The sequence below is a fragment of the Xiphias gladius genome, chromosome 16 (assembly GCF_016859285.1).
Source record: "Xiphias gladius isolate SHS-SW01 ecotype Sanya breed wild chromosome 16, ASM1685928v1, whole genome shotgun sequence".
NCBI lineage: Eukaryota > Metazoa > Chordata > Actinopteri > Istiophoriformes > Xiphiidae > Xiphias > Xiphias gladius.
Window position 1 is genome coordinate 26,643,679 of NC_053415.1, and position 18,187 is coordinate 26,661,865.

Below are 18,187 nucleotides of genomic sequence, written 5' to 3' on the forward strand. Positions count from 1 at the left end.
GAGGCCACAGATTTTCACTGAGGTTTCAAATGGCCCAAATAAAAGATTTTTGTGCTACATAAGCAGCCACGTATGAAGAGAGAAAAACTTTACCTACGGTAGCTGCTATGGGGCTTATTTAATTACATCGAACCCTTTTTTGGGAAAATCATAAATAAAAGAACGAGCTCATCATTTTGAGCTAGCTAACTCTGCTTAATTATTCACCATTAATTAGGCAATCAACCGGCAATGTATTTAGCTCACCAGAGCCCATAAAATATGAATAGATAGCACTTGTCTGTATGTTGTGCTCACGTGTCTACAATGGCTCTGTGCTGGGCTGCGTTTTTGGGGCCAGTAGCACAGTTTGCGAAAGACGAGGATGAGCGCCGAAGGAAAACTCAGCTCAAGAGGCAGCGGGCTGCAGTCATGAGACCTGCTAAGCAACAGGCTGACACTGCAACCTGTTTTCTCACGTTTGGCTTGTATCATAATTCTGCACCCGAAGTGTCAGTCACCTAAACCATGTCGAGGGTGAACCCCGCTCATTGTTCTCAGCTGTTTTGTTCTGCAGATTTAGCATTTCCTAGATGGGAGTATAGTGTAAAGGTCGTGGTGTAAACGGCTCCAGGGGGAGCGGTGTGAAGTCTGACAAATGTCCCCAGGTGATGTCACCCGAGTCGGCGTCGGTCGGGGTCTGACGACCACGTGTCGGAAAAGTAAAAAAAAAGTCTGGGGGTGTGGAGACTTGAGTTCACCAGACCTCTGCAGCCCCCCCCCCCCCGTCTTTGCTGCAGGCTGTAGAAAAACAACAGCCGCTACTAACACACTGTAACTCACCCGAGTCTTCAACTGAACCCTCGGTGGTCGAATTGCATTTTTAAAAAGGAGGAGAAGAATGTGTGGAATAAAAAAAGATGATATCTCTGCTTCCGTTGCATTGATTTCGATCTTTTTTTTCTTTCTTTTTCATTTGTCCATTGTTAGTCCTACGATGTCGCGGGGGCACAGTGATAAATTGGTGGAGTGGTCTTTTAACATAAGAAGACGCGAGGCTACACAAGGTGCCATGAGGCAGTTCAAAGCATTTGATCAGTCTGTGTCTGCGTTAGGTCCTTGCAGTTGGTTTGCCGTTTCGCAGACATGATACCGCAGGACCCTGTGTAATACTATATTATGTATCCCAGCAGCATTATGGGAGGACGCACTGTGGTTGGCCTGTCTAACCGCAAGGCTGGGTTTAGCCATAAGGCTTTGGGACTGTTAAAAGTTTTGGTACAAAGGTGGAAGGGATCAGTTGGACTGAAATTAGAGAGGGCTGGCGTAAAATAAACGCTCTAATGCAATTTCATTTCGGTTGAAACTGGCCAACTGTCTCACACTTCTGAAAGGAGTCGCACACCTAGTGTGTTCCCCCTTTTTCTATTTAAAAGAAGGGACTGCGAACCAAACGCAGACAAACCGTCGTCAGAATTCCACGGCACGGCCATGTGGATGACACTGCACGTGAGGGTGGAGCATGTACGCGTATCAAAATGATTTGATAAAGCTTTCTCATCTTTCATTTCTGTGTTAACAGGTTCCTGTACGACGTGGCTTCGGTGCTTGCTTTGGTCTCTCAGGCTTGGTTTTGTTTTTCTTTGGGTTGGCTGGTCAGATTTTTGGCCCTAAAGTGACTGTTTAAAGAGACGAACCGTGTGTAAAAGTTACGGCAACACGCGACTGAAAACGATGTCCGGGTGAGCGTGTATTAAAGGCCGTAGCTACACTGCAAACTGTCCTTCTTGGTTATTGTCTCTAAGGGTTTGGGGGTTTTAACAACCTTAGGAGGAGTTTTCCCTCCGCAGTTACAGACAAATCACCTCTACTGGGCTGATGCTCTTCTCACTCAATATCTTTGAATGTGACTGTGGTGGCCACAAAAAAATATACTGAAGTAAATTAAACTATAGGGAGGATCGTTCCGGTGTTTCTCCGTTAGGATTGTATATCTGGCAGTGGAGCAAAAATTCGCAGCTTCATTTGGAGGGACAACATTTACAGAAAGTTCAGTGCATAAGTAGGATGTGATGATTTTTTCGTGTGTGTGTCGTTGAAAATTTCTTAGGGCATGTGGAGTTGCACGGGGGGAATATGAACCACGGTATTTCCAAAATTCTGTCTAAGGTTGTAACTAATGATTATTTTCTTGATTAATGAAATAGTTGTTTGGCCTATGAAGTGGCAGAAAATAACAAAAAAAAAAAAAAGGCCCATCAGAGATTCCCAGAGCCCAAGGTGACTTCTTCAAATGTCTTTTTTTGTCCAACCAACAGCCCGAAACCCAGACTGGAGGAGCTGGAACCGGCTGCCAATTAAGTTTCCGCCGATCGACCGATCGATTAATTGTTCCAGCCCTATGGCCCAGTGCTTTAGTAAAAATGTTCACCGTAAAAATCTGAAGAAATTATGTCAATCAATCCATAGATGAGTCAACCAAACTTTATTTCTATTCCACCTTTCATACAGGTTAGTGCAATTTAGTGCTTTGCTGATGACGGACAAGTTGATGATAAGTGAATAAAAATATAATTAGTAAATTAATAATAACAAAAATAAGTAGACAAAAGAGATAAAAGGCAGTGACAAATAAAATCGATGAGAGGGAAAAGAACATTTCAATCCATGAATAGAATAAGATAAACGATTAGACAGAAATAAATGATGCTCATAAAACATTCAAAGCAAAAGCCAGGCTAACGAGGTGTGTTCAGAGGCACGGACGCTGAAAAGAGAGAAAACTTCCTGATTTAAACACGGTAGTTTCTAACATTTGTGAACAGTCTCCATTCACGCTAATCCTCGCCCGAGACTAGGAACTCCACTTCATTTGTACCCATTAAAAAAAGTACCGAAGAAACTGCGGTTTTTGAAAAGCCTTCTGTGGCGCCGCCGCGCCGCCATGTTGGCTCAAAGCCTATAGGCCTTAAAGGGGAACCCTGGGTAGCGGCTTGGCGCCGAAATGGAGGACAGCGTCCCAGATTCATAACCCCCTTCGCGTGGGAGGAGCTTGGTTTTCTGGAAGCTCCGTGGAGAAAAAACGTCCGGGCAGACGGGCGTCAGTGGGAGGAAGAAAACACCGACCGACGGCTGGAAAGTGTCGCCGAGCCGAGCGGAAGGAGACGGAGAGCGGGGCCACCTGAAGTCCACGCCGGACACTTGTCAGTCACACGACCAGGAGGACTGTGTGTGCATCCCCGAAAAGTGTAACCCGTGGCCGTTTCTGGACGCGACGGTCCGCGTAGCCCACCTGGATCGGTGCCGTAACCCGAGCCCGATGGACACTCTCCAGCCGGGTCTGTTCGGGCATTTGGTCCCCCCTCGGCCAGTGTAACAGCCGGAGCCGTTAGCGGCAGAGTCAGACGCACCGGCGGAGTAGTTTGCCATAATGTTTGTAGGGTTTGCTTTTTGAGACGGGAGTGCGATACCGGGAAGCTTTGGGAAAGGCGGGGCCGAACCGGTGGACTCCCGAACTGGATTACTGAGCTCTCTGCCTGTGCCGATTCACTCACAGCGACGCAGCGTTTTTTTTTGTTTTTGTTTTTCTTTATTTTTTTTTAATTTTTTTGGGGGGGTGGGGGGCGGGGGGGTCGACGAAGGGAGGCAAGAACTCGGATTTAGAAACCTCTCTTTGGAACTCTTTACCGACTGCCCCGCAGCCGAGGACACGGCTGGCGTGCTGTCCGGTATCTCCGCCGAACGGCCGAGCCGCTCGTGGCCTTCGTCGCCACCGTCTCTCAGGAGCTCAGGAGCGGGTTCGGGACGCATATTTTGGGGATAATCCCCCCCCCCCCCCCAGCCGGGGTCGGACTATGGCGGACGACGACATCCTCTTTGAAGATGTGTACGAGCTCTGCGAGGTCATTGGCAAGTAAGTGCTGAATTTTTTAAATTTTTATCTGATTTATTTCACTGTTTGTTTTGCTTGTTTGTTTGTTTGTTTGTTTTGAAGCTAACGTCGGTCACCGGGGGCTTCCCGATTAGCTCCCCCATAATATCCCGAAGGTATGGCACGCACACGCTCAAACGCACGCCCACAAAAAAAGCGTGGTAATGTTTGTGTAGGAACTAAAGGTGGTCCCCGGGTGACCTTAATCTTATGTGTGCCGTCTCCAACCCATGCTAGCACCATGTTATTTCAGATGGACGCTGGCGTGTCCCACAGCGGTTAGATGAAGGGGCGATATCGCCCTTTTAAACGCCGTGGACGTTGTTGCATCCCCCGGTTTCATTGCTTCAATCCCAACCCGCGGAGGAGACCCTTCCTTTCACCGCGGCGGTGTTCGCATCCTCCTCCGCGGGCCGTGGGTATCGACCGGACACACGGCACCTCGCCACGATACCGCGCGCCCTGACCCGGTGGCGGCTGGCAACCCGGTGCGGGGATTAAAGGGCAGGGCGCGGGCCGCCATGAGTCATGCGCGCCGCACATCTGGCCGTCGTTAGTGACTGCCAAGGCTTCACCCAGGCCACTCGGGACAGCCTCCACTGCGAGGGTGAGAGGAACGCAGTGCACGTTTCGGGGATGGTTGTTGCATGGAGAAGTCCCAACACCTCAACCAGGCCCCGTCCGACCATGGCCATCCTCTGTGGAATGAGACCTTACATTAACCCTGTGGAAAATTTTAAGAGGCTTAATGCAAATATGATATAGAAAAATATCAAGGATGCATTGCACTCTATAGGAATATTAGAGCTGCAATATAAACAAACATAGAATGTACTTAGGAGCCGTAAAACCACTGTAAATCCCTTCAGAATAATAGTTTTGGGGTTTTTTTGCACAATGTGACAGGTGAAAGGCTAAAGTTACCTTTCTTTCGTGATCCCGCTCTGGACGTCAGGGGCGGTAACAAAGCTCGGTATATCATTAACATTTAACCATATAATTACAATCCATTGCAACCAAGTAGAGTGTTGTGACAGTCTCGGGCTGCTGCTGTGATGACTATTAACCACGAGCAGTTACAGAAATTGGCAGCAGGATCCGTCCATATGGCTCCAGTGCCAGTGTTTTTCGTCTGATGACCCAGCCTTTCCAGTCAGCCTTTATTTTTTTGCATTCCTCCCTGTTCTGCTAAATAGCTGTAGTGCCTGCACGGCACCTGGGACTTTCCAAACTGATTCTGACACACAGAGGGACTGGGGAACATGAGGAGAGAAGCGGGAAATGTCGAGGGAGACGGTCGCTGTGTTTTGATATCCAGCCGAGGCAGCTGAACGAGTGGAGAAAATCTGATTTGCGGGAAAGTGTTTCTGCTTTGACCGACGCACGGATAACTGTGTCATCCGAACTGCCGGGTCTTGACGAAAGCGCCTCATCGGGGTGTACGAACGGGAGCTCCGTGTGAATCGGGAGCTCGGCAGGCCTGACAGACGTAGTCAGTCAGTCATAGCAGGCTGACTGGTTATGGGACTTCTGCATTGTCACAGAGGTGGTTGACTGTTTGACAGGGCGATAACACCTGCGCTGCGTCGTGCATGTTTAGGCAAGCCTGAAAACAGTGTGTGCGCTCTTTTCATCCTGCACAGTCACAAGCGGTTTCTTTGTCTCTCACTCCGACGGATGCAGGCACGGACCCAAAGGAATCCTCCCGCTCTATCTGTCTTCTGCCCTCGCTTACAACGAAAAAAAAATCCCCATTTTGAATAAGTGTTCGGCCAAGGTTCTGGGGAGCCAGGAGGAATACTGAGGCCAAATGCATGGAGTCAGCCACACACAAACACACTTGCTCTGAGTTTCCTGAATCAGAGCCTTACTCATTGTATTCAACAGAATGTCTGTGATTTACAGTTTCCAGAAGAAGAGAGTGGCCTTTTTATCTAGCCACACCATCTTTTAAGACTCCACCGAAGTACCAATTGTGGTTTTTGATCCTAAAGGGAACCAGAGGGAAACTCAACCAAATGACAACACCGCAGTCAGAAAAGGCATAACTTTAAAAGCCCAGCACCCTGGATCCTGTATAGGCGGGAGTGTTTGTGTGTGTGTGTTCTGCAGGGTTAGACCCGTGGAGTTGCAAATACAGGCCTATATATAGGTCATCCTGAGCTGTACTTGGAAAGCAGTGTTGTGATCACTGCTCTGTGTGTGTTCGTTGGATTTAGCCGGATTTATGTTGGTGTCGTTCCCCATGGAAAACAGGATTCACCGTATAGTTGTGTGCATATTTACGCACGTGCATCATTTGACTTTTGAATGAACAGGATTTAAACCTTTACCTGTATTTTTAGAGAACTGACTTCAGCTAGAAACCTCTCTGTCACCCACATGCGCGTGACTGTGTTGTGTACATCTGTCTTGTTGCTGTCTAGATTGATAGCATACTTTCCGTATTTACCCTCTAGGTCGCTAGTGCTGGAATGCTAGGCTAACTGTAGCTTACGTACCCTGCACGCAACTTTATCTCCAGGTTCCACAACTTTGCCGTCTACTGACCAGAATCTGAAGCATTTCCAAACGGGGCTTTTTAGATTGACCAGAGCATAGATCGCTCTCTCTGCGGCCGAGCTGGGTGGTCAACTCTGCCTTCATTACCACACGGTTGTTGTTGAATTATTAGCTCGTTTCAGCTCGACCTACTTTTCATTTTCAATCCACGAAAGTGACATTGTGTGACTCCTGTCCGTCATGCAGTGCATTCAGCGCAGCGGCGCAGGCCCATGCGAGAACTAGTGAGGCAGACAGCTGCGGTAGTGCTGCCTTTTTTTTTCCTCCTACGATCGAATATTAATCTTTTAACCATCGAATGTCTGTTTTTTTTGTTTTTTTTTTTAAACAATTCAACTATATAATCGAATTTAAATATTTATTGACAGCCTTAATCCCGCCCGTTGTGCTGCTGTGTCCTGAGGCACAAAAACAAGAGGATGGGGTGGAGGGTGGGAGAAAGTAAAAAGAGGTTAGGACCAAGAATTACGAGGGATGGAGGATGAGAGAGAAAGAGAGGTTGCATTGGCGATGGGACGAGTGAGGGAGTAAGAGAGGTCAGGGGCACAGTAGAAGAAAGCAGTCCCATTTGTTCGACTCTCAATAAGAGACGTCCTGTGCCTTGGGGCCATGCTCTTTTCTATTCATCCTTAAAAAAGTTGTGCGCATGGGCCTGTGTTTCTCACAGTAGGGGACGTAACGCAGCACTGTGCAAACAGAAATGAACTACAAGTAAGATGTTGTTTGTCTTTTGTCATAATCCTTGCAGCTTTAAACTGCTCTGCAGTTAATACTTGGTGACAGCGGAAAATTATAATTTCAGTGCATCAGACCAAAACTGCTCAGTTTCTCAGATTTAGGTTAAATTATGTTGTCGTGGTAGTAACATCACAATGCAGTCTACACAAGGTTAACAGTGGTGATGCTACGGTCACGGGCCATTGAGAGGTTATGCAGCGAACCATAGCATCTGTGTCCACGTAGCGTCATCGCCTCTGTTACTGGAGCCAAAAACGGGAGTTAATGTTACCCAGCTGAATGCATCACTGGCCTCCCTGTCCTGAAAATTTGGACTCACTGTGGATTTAACAATGGATAGTGTCCTATAACGTACATCGCTGTAGAGCTGATCTGCTCCACTGTGAATAAAATAAATTATCCTCCATTTGCACACCTCACGCCTTCGGGCGTCCTCTACGAAGCCTGAATGTTGTTGTTAACTCTCGGCCCAAGGATGTGTGTGTATGTGGTGCATTTGTCAGCTCTTGCATTTGTGTGGTCTAGCGTGTCCCTTTCCAAGAGGTGACAGGCAATATAACCCCGAGGCCCTAGCTCCATCTCCTGTGCATGTCTCCCATTCACCTCCTGGAGTGAACTGACATCACCCTGTAATCCACAGGGAGGGAAGTACCTACTAGTTCACTGTGCCACGGCTGCCTTTTTCAGCCTTGTGTGGAAGACATTATGGTAATAACGAGGAAGGTTTGTAAGTGTGTGTGTCTCCCTCATCCTTCTCCTTTCCCTCAGGTAGAGCAGAGTGTTATCTTTTGCCAATGTGCAACCCGCCACTTTCATTAATTATGTATTTTAAAGGCTCCGTTAAGGTTTTTGTGTGTTTATGTATGTGAGTAGGCGTTTGCACACATTCGTCCTCAATAAAACGTGTGAAACGCTGACCTGTATCAGGACACGCAGCTCCACTACAGGAGCTATGTCTCTCAGAGTTGGCTCTGGGGGTCTGTTCGTTAAGCGAGGCGAGCTTCTGCTAGCTAATGCTGAGTATAAGTTGTGGCCAGCGTGGCCGCCCATCGATGAATTGGCGAGAAGTATCCCCCGCCCAGAACCTTCCCAGACCATGGCACCACCGGACCCATGGACTGTGGGTCAGTGGGTTAAACACCGCTTTGTTTATATTGTAAGACCTACGCGTGTTTTAAAAGGCAGCCTGCCCGGCACTGAACTTAATGGCAGTCGTGTTTACTGCGTTTACTAGAAAAAAATATCAGACTGGGGTCAGTTTGAATAACTGCACCTGCCAAGTGGTGGTATTTTCTGTGCTGCGTTGTCCCTTTTCAGTGGCTGTAAAAATGTCAGCTTGGCAGACATGGGCCAGGCTAGAGGCCGAGGACGTTCCTTCCCTAACAGGCACTCTTTTACTCCATCCTACTAAATCAGTTTTAACTGGGAGTCTGCAGTTGTTACTGAAAAGCATCCAATTAAGAAACGCAAGTTTTTGATGTCATAATGCGTCAACAGTGTGGTAGTGGTTGTGACTGAATGGGGTCCTCGGCCTCAAGGGAATACACACGTGGTGTTCTCTCCAGGGCCTTCGCCTCTACTGTGCATGTCTGTGTGTGTGTGTGTGTGTGTGTGTGTGTGTGTGCGTGCAAGCAGCTTGTGTTATATGATCTTAGCCTCTCTGTTGGGATTTGGAGGAGAAAATCTGCTGAAAGGCTGGTTCCGGCACGCACAATTACACATAGATGATGTAGCAGAGAGATCTCACACTCAACCACTAAAATATTTATCCATCCTCATCAAGCTGGAGAAAACACGCACAGCGGACCCTGGCAGAGCCCAGCAGCTCCCTGTGTGCAGCGATAAGTTTTTAAAAAAATAGAATAAAAAATAAAAAGCTACATCTGGCTTGTTGAGTCTTGATGAGATTCTCACAAGAACAAGCTCTGTTTAAGTCACACAATAGCTACCTGCTGAAGCATTCTCCGTATGTTTATGTTTATGGTTGTTGGGGCTTTTGAAATGTCAGATTGTTCATTGAAATTTTGTCTGGAGTGGAATTTTTCTCTTCCCTGTGTCTGTCTGGATTTGGATTCTGCAAAACGATAGCATGTGGCTTGTTTAACGAAGTCCACCGACGCTGCTGCATTTTTTTCAAGGCGCCATTTGATCGGTTAGAAATTAGATCTGCAACAATTGATTGTCATTAACAGAATATTAATCTGCAACTATTGTGATAATCATTTTGAGTTTGGGATTTAAAAAAAATAAATGATAAAGTTCTCTGGTGCCAGCATCTTAATTAGGTATATTATCTGGTTTCTTTAGTCTTCTATAGTCAACTGAACTCCTTTGGGTTTTGGACATCCCCTTGGGCTCTGGGAATTTATGATGGACATCTTTTTAAAGATAATAATTTTTTTTTTTTTTGGCATTTTCCATTTACTTCATAGTTGATAGTCTAGAGAGAGACGGGACACACACAGCTCCGGGTGCTCCTGACGCTCCCGATGGTCCACTGGCCGGGGATTTGTCCCGATGGGAGAAACTTTATTTTCATTTTTCTGGATCAAAATACTGCCAACCCGAGCTGGTTTTAGGAGATGTCCCACTTTCCACCTTGCTTGTTTACAACATCCGGGCACTAGCTTGGGAAGATGGGGGCTGCCGTCTGCCGGGGCTGCAGCCCCAGCCAGTGGCGGGCGACTGCGTAACATCTTAGATGCAACAATTAACTGGCGTTGTACATTGATAAAATGTGAATAATTAGTTTAACCGACTACTGACTTTCTGGCATTTTTTAATGACAAACGACTAATTGATTAATTGAGAAAATAATCAGTACATTAACAGATTATAAAAATGATTGTCAGTTGCTGCCCTATTAAATATGCAGTAGCATAGTTTCTGGGATGTGATTGGCTGTTTTTGCATTGTCGAGCAACGTACCCTACTGATGCAAGCTATATATTGCCCAACAATTACCATCTGGTAATTTTGTCTCTAAATCGTTCAACAATTGAATTTCTACAGAATGTACTATGTCAAGATATATAAAGCTGTTGTAGTATAAAATTACTGTTGTACAATAGTTTATCCACATTGCCAAACCCTAGACTGTAACTTACTGTTTATTATCAAGATGCTCGATATCATGTGTTCTAGCTTGAGTGGCTGACCAAGCCATAGTGGCACTTTGGCCGGTGTCAAGACGGAAGCTATAGCTGAACAATGTGAGATGTCCTCCTTTGAATCAATGTGTAGTGGTTATATGGCCTCAAGCTGTGTGTAGCTTTCTGCATCCTCTCCACCGAACACACAGTCGCACAGATATCCATTGAGAGCAGCGTAAACCGAGCTTTTATCCGGCTACCTCTTATTGCTGCCTTCATATCCACTTCCTGTTCACACAGAGGAAAGAAAAAGCTTATCTGACACCTGACCTTTTTATTAGTGGACTAATGAGTCATTTTGTCCAGATGATGCAGTCTGTTTCACTTTTGTGAGGTTGGCTAAACAGTTATCTACAGAATGCAACAGCAGCTTCTTCCAGGACACTGACCCACTGAGCCTCTTCGCGGAGAACTTCACTACCGGCTCGTCCCTCTGGTATGGCTGGGATTCATCGTGAAGATTCTCAGCAGTTTCTTCCACATCTGGGCCGGTGGAGCTCATAACAAGTGACAGCACTCTTTGTGAAGACGTGCACTGTCTGGAAATGGTCTTCGTCGGGAAACTGAACTTACCGTCTACACTTGCTTAATTTTGCTTGGCTGGAAAAGCTTGAGAGATCCTTGATAAATTTTACAGGAAAGAGACTGTCTGAGTTTATCATCATAGAGGATTATATCCAAGAATGGTAGAGGGTTTTAACTGTAGTGAGTGTTTGTATGTTATTTATCTGTGTAGTGTTGTAGGTATTTAATACATTTGTTTGACAATACATTTGTATACATTTATGACATAACTCAGGGAAAACCTGTGAGTTATGTCATGTAAGAAGTTAAAAGTAGTGAATCTTGTAATTTTTGCTAAAACTATAAAATGTTTCCGTCGCTAGAGGAATGGTTTGGACAGGAAAAGTGAGAGGAGCAGGAGCAGCTCTTTTGTCCCCCATACCTGCCCTGAGCTGGAAACAGCCCTTGCTGGAGTAGAGTGCACTGAAGCATGGCAGGCAGTGCTCACACATGCTCTGTATGTGTGAGGATGTGTCAGGATCTGAGTCAAGATCAGTCTGGTCACAGCAGGTTTCTGTTAGCTAACAAGATGATACAGTACCTTCAATAATGCATTATTAATGAATTATTTCTCTGCTAACCTCGTGTGTCTGAACACTCTCCCACAGAGATGTCATGTGTGTATAATTAGTTTTAACAGTTCAGAAACACATTTAGAGAGGTGAAGATTTCTGTGAAGTCAACTGCAGCAGACATTCAACACTTGCAGGAACACAGGAGTTTATATGCTATTTATTTGCCTAGGCTTTTCTGGATAAATAGGATATCCCTGCAGACCAAAGTTACTGGCTTTTTTCAGCGATTTGGTGGTTTTTCGTTTGTCAGAGTCTGGGATTAAGTTGCCAGAAGTTGCTATTGCAACCACCGACATTTAGTGCTATTTTTTAACCCTCTCCTTCTTTCTCGTTTTTTTTTTTTACCCTTCCAACGTTCAACTGTGGCCCCGATTTCCATGCCGCATGCCAAAGCACACACTGTCACCTGGGTTACAGCTGGGGCCTCTTGGAAAAAACAACACCCACCATGTAACACACTGGGAAAAGACATTTCCCTTTCAAACCCTTAAAAATTGCATTTGGGAGTTTTATAGCAGCACAGTTGTTGACGACGTTGTTCATGCTGTCAACCCACACAGAGCATCAGCACTTACTGTCCGGGGCTGTTCTCAAAAACTTGTTCTCTGTCTGCATGCAGCAACCAAATGAGAGGTAAACTTGCTTGTATTAGAGAAATGATTGGGCTTAATGTTGAGCATGTCTGTTGCCAATGACATTCAGTCCTGTTTGTTCAGTTGGAGGGAGGAGATAAAAAAAAAGAAAAGAAGAGAGAGGTTAGAGTTATGAGCTTAAAGTAAGAACCCCCCTGTGCTAAAGATGGTTTGCAGATGTTGAGAGGCTTTGCAGTGATTTCATCTTTCACTTCATCTCTTCACTGCACTGAACCTTCATTGCTGTGTGTTGCATATACTGTGTTTAACATAACCCCGTGTCAGCTTGCATCTAAAGGCCTGATGCATAATTCAGGTCAAGTTACGGTTCATTTAAAGTGCATTATTACTGGAACAGAGAGCAAAGGAAAAATGTGATTCTTAGGGCTTCCTTTTGGCAAGGGTGACAACTCGAGCCACGGCAACACGCATCATGACTTAAGGTAAAGGTTTCTGTAAATCCTCACCCACCAACAGCACTAAAGCAGCACTAAAGCATTAAAATTGAACCCTATCTAAGTTGTAACTTAAGTAGGCAGAGAAAAAGAAATGGATCAAGGATGGATCCTTGAGGCTCACCAGGCCTAGTAGAAAATTGTTGAAAATTAGTTATTGTAAAATGCACAATGAGTTCTGCAAGATGAATAGAAGTGGAACTGTCTCCTGCCTCACGGCTGCTATCTCATAGAGGCAGGCCCGTTGTTAATGGCAGCGGACATGAAGGCCTGGAGGTATACTGCTGTAATAATAAATAATATTTCTCTCACTCTACTCAACTAATTTTTTAAAAGCCATTTCTACGGAGCTCCATCCCAGCGCACATAGATTTCTCTTTATTTATGGCAGTAAAAGATACATGAAGATTAATCCTTATGTGCTTTCTGTCTCTTGCGGCCTTTCACCCTCCACATTCTCATCGATTAGTGTGTGCAACACACACTTTTATTTAATTGACCTCTAATTAACGGGGCAGGTCAATTAAGAAGAAATTTTATTTTTACGATACACGTCTGGCAAGTCAGCTGGAGCTACAACATACGCTATTATGTGCTAGAGTGCTGCATGTCAGGTCTTACTTGTTCTTAGATCTTCTTGGCTTTAGAAGGGACTGGGGAGCTCTTTTTTTTTTTTTAAATTACGGTATGTCTCACCACTCAAATGGTGTTGTTGCATTCGGCAATATGGATTCATAGATCCTGGCCTGTCAATTATCGCAGTTACTATAGATTACTTTGCATACGGGCCGTTGATAAATGACTGATTGCTGGATTATAAATAAAGGCATCATAGTGCAGCACTTCACATTACAGATGTCCTTAGGCTAAATGTGCACTGTAGGGACGTATTATGTAGGAGAAAAAACATAAACATATACTAAATTAATGCAGTAAAGCCCGTGGACTGGGGCTCTATAATATCAAGGGACTAACTGTTGAGTACTGTTAGCCCTCAGATTCTGTAGTCTCTTAGTCTGGCAGTTAGTTATTTACTAACCTATAAAAACTTCCAGGCTCTAACAAGGTACTAGCCCATTAAAACTTATTGCCTGTTAAGGTGGAGGGCAACAAACTCTCTACTACCTTGCTTTCCTATTCAGGAATGTGTGTTGAGTGTGTGATCAAGGTCTTTGCTGACTTAAAGATTTCTCAGTCTGGTTGGTAAATATTAAGGTTTAAATATGTAAAAATGTATCATTATTTAATTATTTCGTCCCCTGCTCTCATTTGAAAGTCTCTGTCGCGTGAAGCTGATTTGAACGGTTTTCTTTCAGTGCAGCATTATCCAATTTTGATCTCAGTAGCTACAGTGCTTATTAGGTTTGGGACCTGATAGCTGGGTCCATTTTGGATCCGGTTCCAGGTTGGCAAAATACCAAGATTCCTTAATCTCCAATGCTAAGGAGCTGTGTTCCTGTTGTAGTGCAGCATGTCCACATGTACCTATGCTCCCTGGCTGCGTGTGTATTCAAATGAGTCTAATGTATTGTGATGGTGGCCCCTTGTGAAAACGAGAGTCTCTCACCAGTCTCATTATTGTTTATGTGCTTAACGTGTTTTTTTTTCTGAATGCCAATAATGGGCTCTTCCGAGAGAGGACGGGGTTGTGTCCTGTAGCGGTGATAAACACTGATCACAGCCTACCCAGTCTGCCTCCCAAACAATGGCTCATATTGATCAGAAGGACGTGATGTTGGGTAAGTAGATTTGAGAGAAATGCACAGACTCACACGCTCATATATACACAACAACTCGCACAGACACACACATTGTACCATTCGGGCATCAGATTGTGAGAGCCGGATACCCAGTAAATGCCTGTCGTTCTGTCCTTGAGCTTGAATTGGGATCATCTCATGTTGATTCACGTCAGGATAGCATGTGCAAAATGATGTCGATATACAGCAAGTTTAATACGCTCAGAGGACAGGCACGCATACATGTTGACAGGCTTGAACATCAACCTGCACCTATTCCGGTGTACATTACAAGTCTGAGGCTGCGCTGTAGCTTGCAACTGGGTTTAAATCATTTATAGTGGCTGCAGAGGAGATGCAGTGTGTTGTCCAGATGCAGGTTTTTGTGGGTGGGCCGGTGCATGCACGGCAGGTATAAGGACAGGATCTCTCAACCTTCAGTCCAGTCGATTTAATGATGCACGTGTATTTGTTCCCGTCACATTTCAAGACAGGAAGATGTTTAGCGGTCTGCTTCTGGATATAGCACCACGCAAAGAAAATGTTAAGGAAAGTGACAGGAAAAGATACAAGAGAAACTAGAATGAGCGCAGAGATGTGCCAAGGCCAGGGTCAAACAACATACACCAGACCTCAGAGAAAAAATTCTAATTCATAGTAAATGATCTGGATCTGCCCCAAAATTTAATGCGTTCTTCCCTGGCCCATGCCCTATCCCTCCACCGAGTTCGGTGCAAATTGGTTCAGTTCTTTTTGCTTAATCCTACTGACAAGCAAACGGACAAACACACACACACACACACACACACAAAGGTGAAAACATAAACTCCTTGGCGCAGGTAATAAACGGAAATAAAAGAGATGCAGGCAAAGTAAGGCAGTGTAGAGACTGGGTGAGGCAGCAGTGAATAATTCGAGGAGCATCCGCGTGGAGAGCCTTAATGGGCTGCAGCCACATTTAGCAAGAGTATTATGGCTGTGTTGACATATTGTCTGACAGATGGGTGACACATGCTCTGTGTCCCAGCTCCATTGTAAGTGCAACTGGGACTCTGGGACAGAGGCACATAGAGAGACTCGCTGTGGTGAGCTTGGTGGAAAAACCATGTCTGACTTCAAGCTGCCAGAATCACGTAGTACAATGCTCAATTTCCACCTCAGTTCCCTCTTTATCTCTTCCACTCCCTGCTCAGTCTCTTTGCGCTCGCTCAACTCTCACCCTAAATGCCATTGTATTTTATGACCACAATAAGGGTGATGTAGATTAGATACTAATATTGTACGTTATTATTTCAGTAAATCTTCCAACTCACTAAATGTGGCGTGACAGTGAAATTGGAATTTAAAAAAAAAGGCTTAAAGGCTGGTAACAGTAGAGAAATATTTGTAGCTTCAAATGCAACAGGTTTAGTGGGGCTGAGGGTTGAACGGTACTTTTTTGTACAGACCAAGAAGTGCCTCTAGCACAAAGAGTCAAAAACCATAAAGTCAACTGCCCGGTCAGATTCGTAGTCTTATTTACTTGTTTTTTGATTAGGTTTGATATTTTTATGGTTTAAATAATAATATTGCTTATTGAGCTGTCTTTTCATTTTGGCAAAGTTCTTGTACATCGGTTTTATATTAAACGCGGGCATTTCAGAAGTTTGGTGTATTTAGTTAAATGTGTTTTAGAAAAAAATATTTCTATTTTTTATTTTTAGGTATGAAAAAATATATTATTCAGAGTTAGAGCGATAATTTGGCAGGGCTGATAAATCATCTGGGGATGCAGCGTGTTGCAGCGCTGCTCTCTTTAATGACAGCTGGGCCATACAGTACGAGCACTTCGCTTCATATGCCGGGGAAAATTAGGGTTGATCGACTCTGTTCTTACACACAGGTTGGAAAAGTAAAACCCTGTAAATAAACTCTGATAACGAAGCTTTTACCTCTCCTCTCTTATTAGCAAAGAGAAATGTACCAAACCATCAACTAGCACCCTTTCATTTTTAGCAGGCGCAATCTGATGCTATACTGATTTAAAAAGAAAAAGAGTTACACTTTCATTCATATCATGTCCATAATTTAAACTAATCAACATTATACTTTATATTATATATATTATACATTATCAGGACCCTGTACCTTGTGAGGAATAAGGTGGGTGGAATTTACAAGACTACAGCTGTTATTTCAGTGTGTTAGACAAAGATTTAATCAACGTGCAGGTACATTAAAGTGTCAGAGCGTACCTACTATTGACAGATACCAGATAGTAAAGGACTTGCATTGGAATCGGGCCAAAAAAACTTGAATATCAGCCCATTGCAGATACACCAGTCAGCTGCAACGTTAAAGCCACTTACCAGTTTTAATGTTCTGGCCGAACTAAATGTAGGGGTGCTTCTCAACCATGTCTGTTTAGGTTATGTGTCTATGTAAAAAAAGGAGTCAATAGCAGCCAATATATTACCAGATTTTTAAACTGTCCAATATTGGCATCAACCTATGCAATCTAGCACGGCTCTGGAACTTAGGTCAAATCTCAGGTATCAAATACTCAACCTAAACCTTTAGGTTGAGTATTTGTTGGTATGAGTCAGCTCTTCAAACACTTTGTGGTGCAACATTCAAGATGGCTACAATAGTAAGTGGATCATCAGAAAATGGCATTCTCCTCTCACCACACGTCGTGGACCCACATATACGCGCACACACCCTCGCAGACTCTTTTGTGTCACTCCCACTCATGCCCTTGCACAATCTCTCTGCTCACATTTGTTCTGTTTTTCAATCTGTCAGTAGCGTAAATGGAGCCGTCATTACTCACCGCTTTTAAGCAAGTGTAAATGGAATGTTTGTTCTTGTGTAAGAGTTACATGAAGTCTCTGCAGCAGTAGCAACAGGATTGAGAATGAATAAAGAAGCATCGCCACTGTCACTTGTTGGCCTTCTCTGCCCTGCCATCTGGAGCACAATGGGGAGCTGACGTCCTTCAGCTGCATATGTTCTGTGTCAGTGCTGTGTGTGTGTGTGTGTGTGTGTGTGTGTGGGTGTGGTGAGGAAATATGCTTGAAAATATCCCACGTCTAAATCTGTCAGCTAAAGACACGAGCAGCAGCATGACTCAGTGTCATGAGAAAAACAACCCAGCTCTCATGGTCATTTCACCGTCTCCCAGACTGGTGCGCAGTCTGTGAAGAGCTAATAGTGTTAAATCACTGCTTGTTTGGTCATTTTGTCTGGGATGGTAGTGTTTGTACTCCTGTAGCGAATAGTCTGCTCGAGATATGATAGAACGTGAGACTGGCTGACTGTATTAACACACACACACACACACACTCACCCCCTCAAATATTTACCCTCTTCTCTCCCGATCTGTGGACAGACCTAGGTGTTTCGCTGCTGGGGCTGGATGAGCAGGAGTGATGAGAGGATGAGTTGAGCTCAGGTGTGCTCTGAAACGATGAGTCATTGATGGAGGGAGGAGGAGGTGGAGGTGGAGGGGGGCCGCTCGTAGGGCATGATCTCACAAGCTTGTGCGCCGGGCGACCGTGGTTGAGGATGGCGGAAGTGTTACGACTGATTTTCGCCTTTGGATCACTTGTCAGGGTGTGTGGGAATATACCCCGTAAGAGCTGTCTTAGCCGTCCTCTTTATCATCTGGAACACAGAGACTAAAATAGTGGAAATATTAGGATTATGAAATTATAGAAACTCTCAAATGTAATAAATGGGTATAAATGGTGATGGGGGTGGAACTGATCTTTCTGTGTTTTAGAAATTTAAAGTTAAATTTATGCCCAACCCGTTGAGTCAGATAGTTGTTTGTGTTACTGCAACAAAAAACTCGCTTCTAATCATAATCATGACGTCAT

General features: G+C 44.7%; 1 protein-coding gene across 7 annotated transcripts in view; it reads left to right on the plus strand.

Annotated features, from left to right (window-relative positions):
* The first annotated feature begins 2,888 nt into the window (after nucleotides 1-2,888).
* The window catches only part of caska (calcium/calmodulin-dependent serine protein kinase a), a 130,414-nt gene continuing 115,115 nt past the window's right edge, over nucleotides 2,889-18,187 (plus strand). For 4 of the 7 annotated variants that reach the window (XM_040147606.1, XM_040147611.1, XM_040147609.1 and 1 more), the window contains exon 1: nucleotides 2,966-3,892. In XM_040147606.1, coding sequence (XP_040003540.1) covers nucleotides 3,834-3,892 — 59 coding nt within the window. In that variant the 5' untranslated portion in view covers nucleotides 2,966-3,833. Of the gene's footprint in view, nucleotides 3,893-18,187 lie in introns of all 7 variants that reach the window. The other 3 variants (XM_040147605.1, XM_040147608.1, XM_040147607.1) reach the window with 2 other exon arrangements.